General features: G+C 43.8%; 1 protein-coding gene across 1 annotated transcript; it reads right to left on the bottom strand.

The window, feature by feature from the left end:
• Positions 1-2,852: 2,852 nt before the first annotated feature.
• On the bottom strand, positions 2,853-5,233 carry CTGF (connective tissue growth factor). Its single transcript, XM_010574683.1, has 3 exons — positions 4,956-5,233; positions 4,511-4,722; positions 2,853-4,183 (listed from the first exon to the last, which is right to left on the bottom strand). The coding sequence occupies exons 1-3, from the start codon at positions 5,173-5,175 to the stop codon at positions 3,887-3,889; spliced, it is 729 nt and encodes a 242-aa protein (XP_010572985.1). The 5' UTR covers positions 5,176-5,233; the 3' UTR covers positions 2,853-3,886.
• Between the last annotated feature and the right edge of the window lie 65 nt (positions 5,234-5,298).

The following is a 5,298-nucleotide window of genomic DNA, read 5'->3' as shown; positions in this document are numbered from 1 at the left end:
AAATGAGTATTGACTTCACAGTGGTCCTTTACCAACTGTATTATTAATATTGCTGGAGATCCATTTTAAGGAGCAATTCATTTGAATGAATATACTTTCATATATGAATAAAATATTTTAAAAGTACAGTAGCAAACCTGCACAATAGGATTTTCTGAGGATGCAAACATCCAAAAGCAGATTTCCAAGACAAGGTATTTTGGAAGGAATGTGAACCAACATTCTTTCCCATGTAAGTGACTTTGGACTTTTGAACTCAAGTTTTTATTCTTGCATCTATGCACTTTAGGCACAAAGAATGAAATCAGGAAACGCCTTTACGGTTGAAAGGCCCACATTTTAACCATCATTTAAGATGCCATAAATTCCACACAAAAGCTCCATTTTCCCAGGATACCTTTGAAAGAAAGTCTTACAAACAGTATGATGCCTACCTACACCTCTAGGAGACCTTATAAGAAAGTATTTAAATTTCTTTACCTTCAGAGATAAAACCTTCAGAGGTCTAGCACCTATGAAACGGTGTAAAATGCATGCTTCTGTCAGAAGACTACATGTGTTCCTAGAAAAAAAAGGAGTGCAAATCATTATAATGCAGTGATAGCTGAGATTTATGATCCTTGATATGCTCAGGGGAGAGCAGCAACTTGCTAAACAGATTTTCATATGCAGCATACTTCCTTATTTTAATTCACACTGGCAACAGCAAACTACCATTAAAATATTCTGACAGGAGGCCTCTTCTGTCCTTCTCCGCTGGCCTGTGAAGGAGTGTGATAATTTGTCAGATGGCAGGCAAAGCAGCTCCATCACTGCATTACCAGGCAGGGAATAGGTCGTGGTCCCAAGTTGTTTTGGGGGAGCCCCTTTGTGGGTGTCTAATCACAGATGGCCTTTCTAAACTAAAGCACTGCTGCTGCTCTCTGGCCCTGTAGCCAGGCACAGCTGGTGGACAGTGCCAGGGGAGGCCACAGTGCTGTGCAGCTTAGGTGTCTGAGATACAGCCCACACTGCCAAGGACTGGCAACAGAACCTGAATCTCATGAGCTGGTCACGAGGCTCAAGAGACTGATGTTATAAGGAATGGCTATTCATTATAATGTCTGATATCAATTTGTAAAAGAACACAGGGCAGAGTTGTTAATGAACGGGCTTGAGCAGCATCATAAACACCCCATCTCTTAAGGGCATTAATCCCAACCTGCCAGGTATATTGCACTTCTTTCTGTTCTTCTGATCATGAGAGCTTCTATAGAGATGGCTACAAAGTCCATGTATATCCTGTCCTTGCTGGAACTAGAAATGACAGTTTTTTTGTTATTTGGGGGTGGAGCCACAGAAGCAGTTGGACAACCAGTGCTTGTGGTTGTATGAGTGTTTGAAATGTTTCCAGGGTGAACTGAACAGCTGCATCATATTCATAACCTGAAAAAAAGGAAAAAAAAGGAAAAAAAAAAAAAAGGAGAGAGAGAAAAAATGCTGGAGATTCTCAAGGAGTTTAAGAGCCAGAGGCTACCCAAAACTATTTCATATGGGACACAGAAAGCCACTTCCTCATGCCAGGAGAATTCCTTGTATTTTTTAGAGGAAGGGGAAATGCTTCTATGGCCTTGTGCAAAGCCTGGTGAGGCCACTGGCAAGACTCCCATTGACTTCCCATTAGTTTAGGGCTCTGTTGTCTGTCATTAGTCAAAGCTGGTGTTACACCAATTTGCTGCTAATGCTAACTGAAATCAACAGGATTGGAAGGTTCTCAGGAAGGATGGACATTTTTGTAAGCTAACACTCTTTCACCATCAGGAAATTCCAGATTGAACTTGTTTGCCTGAAAAGGATTCTTGTTGGAGAGTACATGTTTTTTCTGAAAACAAGAACTAATGCTTCTAGATCAAAGGTTAATTTTAAATTCAAAGAATCCCCTCGTCTTAATAAACGGACAAACAAAAGTCTGTTACTAATGTAGGACCTAGCACAGGACTGAAGCTTTCCTTTTAGCTTTAGGGGCGTGAGGCAAGTGACTCGCAACTGTCCTTCTATTGTTTTTTGTTTATCTGAGATGTTTGGACCATTATCAAAATGTGTAGCTCCTACTTCTCATCTGTGGGCCTGCAAGAGTTTGAATCAATGGATGCTTTACAGACAGAACTGTCATGTCAAATTATTTGCCCCAGTCATCAAGTAGGAAGACAGCCCAGGTGTTTGCCATCAAAGTTCAGTGCTCTGTCTACCACACCATACTAAGGTCTTAATTCAAGTAAAACCACATCTAAGTTAGCCCTGCTCTGCATGAAGGTTAAATCAGAAGATCTTAAAGAGGCCCCTTCCAACCTGTGTTATTCTGTGATTTTTACAATACAACTCACTAGGTCTTCAATGAGAATTTTACCAAATTTTGGACTTCTGGATTTGACTCTAGTCAGGAGCCACTTCAATGCAGATACTTTAAAAACATTTTCCTTGCCTTAGTTGAAAACAAATCACAACCAGTGGAACACTCCAATGAAATTAAAACATGTGGCATGGTATATTACAGCAGGAGTTGAATACTATGGTGACCAGCTGACTCATTTTAAAGCCATCACATGTGATGCTGCACTTTCTAATGCAATACTGGGCTTGGCAAAGCAAACCTGGCCCTGCCCTCCATTCTGAATTCAGAGGAGTAACAAACTACAGTTGGTTCACTAGCAACAGAATAAGTAACCATAATCATTAGCTTATTCATAAGCACATGTGCTTCTGGACAAAAACCCCACCATGCATTACTTGATTTTCATCTAGTGCAAAGCCAAGCCCTTTTAGGAATATGTAAAAGAATAGTGAAGACTAAAGGTAAATGAAATACCAAGCCATTTATATAAAAAATATAAATACTTTATTTTCAACTAAAAAGGTGCAAACATGTAACTTTTGGTCACACTTCTCAACAAATAAACTGTCCAAGAAGAGCCATAGTCAAAGAAAGAAACAAATGCTCAAGTGGAAAGACTGATGAGCTACAGAAGAGCCACTTTTCTTAAAGCCACTTGTCCAATAAAGTGGAAGTAAATTTATTTTGCCAGATGAATGCTTTGTAAGGATGCAGGCACCTCAACTCTAACAATCTCCATCATGATCTCATCTCACCATTTGGCCCTATCTGAACAATTTCCACTAGAGTATCTACTTCATGCTTTGAATGCATTGTCAAACAAGCTTTAAATCCTACCTATCTTGTTCCAAAAAAGAAGGCTATCATTGAAATTTCAAAGCATTAAACAAAGGCACAAAACTTTAAATTAATTTAGATAACTGTACAAATATATATACACACAGTATTTACAATATTAATAAGAAGAAGCTTGTTACAGGTAAATTAACTGCCACAAGCTGTCCAGTCTAATAGACATGATTCTGATTCTTGTTGACCAAGCCATATGAATCAGAGTGTCAGAGCTGAAACATTACTGTCCTGACTAACAGAACACCTTCTACTTAGCACGTTGCTGGGTGAGGGTTTGCATTCCAGCTGTTGCTGTCACTAAACCAGCACCAGCAAATATGCTAACGGTCTCCTTCTCAATTGCACTACTAGATGAAGCATGCTGTACCACATTAAGGGAACATTTGCTTGAATCTGCTTTTCCTGCCTATTTCCCTTAACCCCTTCACACCACCTCATGAACAACATGTTCTGAAGCTGTGTCTTGCTGTGGTCCCACTGTCCGTTTATACCTTCTTCAAACCACCATTTGGGGTCAGTAGAAAAATTGTCTTAAGTCACATGGAGCAGTTTGTTGAAATTAAAAAAAAACTGATTTAAATACCTTGTGCTATTGAATCATGTTTACAAAATGAGATGCAAATCAGTTCAAGTTGAGAATCTAGTTAGCGTCTCCTTCTGGCTTTATGCCATGTCTCCATACATCTTTCTGTAGTACAGAGACTCAAAGATGTCATTGTCTCCCGGGCAGTTGTAGTGGCACGCGCAAGTCTTGATGAACATCATTTTCCTTTTCATGATCTCCCCATCAGGGCACTTGAACTCCACAGGGAGGGTGGCTGTTCTGTGGGGTGTGCAGCAGCGCCCATCAGTGCAGACACCACAGAACTTAGCTCTGTAGGTCTTCACGCTGGTGCAGCCAGACAGCTCAAACTTGATGGGCTTGGAGATTTTGGGGGTGCGAATGCACTTTTTGCCTTTCTGTTAGGATATAAGTGAATACAAAATGTTTAGAAGGTAGGCTTTCACACAGTACTAAGCTTGGAAGCTAAGGGCAAGCAGACATGCTAATCCTTATTATATTTCCATTAGGCAATAATGTCTTACATAGTACCATAATACAGCACAAGAGAAAACCAAGGACATTTAATTGTAAACTATTCACCCCTGGGGCAAAACTAAAATTTGAAGGTGAGCCACTTGAAACTGACTACCTGTCAGAACTGTGCATTTTTTGGTAAGACACTGGGTTTTTGCTAGTGGACGGAAGCATCCTCATAGATCGCACACAAAGACGAGACTATTTACCTTGATGTTCTCTTCCAGGTCTGCTTCGCAAGGTCTGACCATGCAGAGTCTGCTCTGTTTCTCCAGTCTGCAGAGGGCATTATCATTGGTGACCCTGGTGGAGATGCCCATGCCACAGGTCTTGGAGCAAGCACTCCATTCCGTGGTCTGAACCAGGCAGTTGGCACGCATCATCGTCGGGTCTGGACCATAAGTGTCTTCCAGTCTGTAGGCTGCAGCAGACAGACAAGCCAGATGAGACCACTGCCTGACCTCATGCCCTGCTAAAGGCTCTCTTCCGTTTCCTGAGAGATTCTGGCAGCCACACTTATCTGTGGGGTGACTCCACTTACTGCAGCGCTCCAGCTGCCGGGGTGCTCCACATCAACCCGTCCCACCACCTTCAACCTCCATGCAGGGCGCCCCTTCCCCCCCGGCTGCCGTCCGCAGAGGGACCCCCACTCACCAGCGAGAGCAGGTCCCACAGCGGTCTGCTCTTTGGCCTCGTCGCAGACCCACTCCTCGCAGCACTTGCCAGGGAGCTTCACCCGGCGCGGGTAGGGGCAGTCGGGGCTGGGCAGGAGGACGTCCATGCTGCAGAGGGGCACGCAGCCCACCGCCCCGTCCAGGCAGGTGCACTGGTACTTGCAGCTGCTCTGGAAGGACTCGCCGCTCCGGTACACCATGCCGCCGAAGACGCACGGGGCTCCGTCCCGAGCTGCGAGGAGCAGGAGGCGGAGGGTGAGGCGGCCGGGCGGGCGCTGGCAGCGAGGCCGGGCCGCAGCCCCGGCTTCCCCCTTCCCCGGCCC

Source organism: Haliaeetus leucocephalus, unplaced genomic scaffold, assembly GCF_000737465.1.
Source record: "Haliaeetus leucocephalus isolate CR32 unplaced genomic scaffold, Haliaeetus_leucocephalus-4.0 Scaffold450, whole genome shotgun sequence".
Taxonomy (NCBI): domain Eukaryota; kingdom Metazoa; phylum Chordata; class Aves; order Accipitriformes; family Accipitridae; genus Haliaeetus; species Haliaeetus leucocephalus.
Note: the sequence above shows the minus strand (reverse complement) of the source record. Positions and strands in the feature narration are given on the sequence as shown.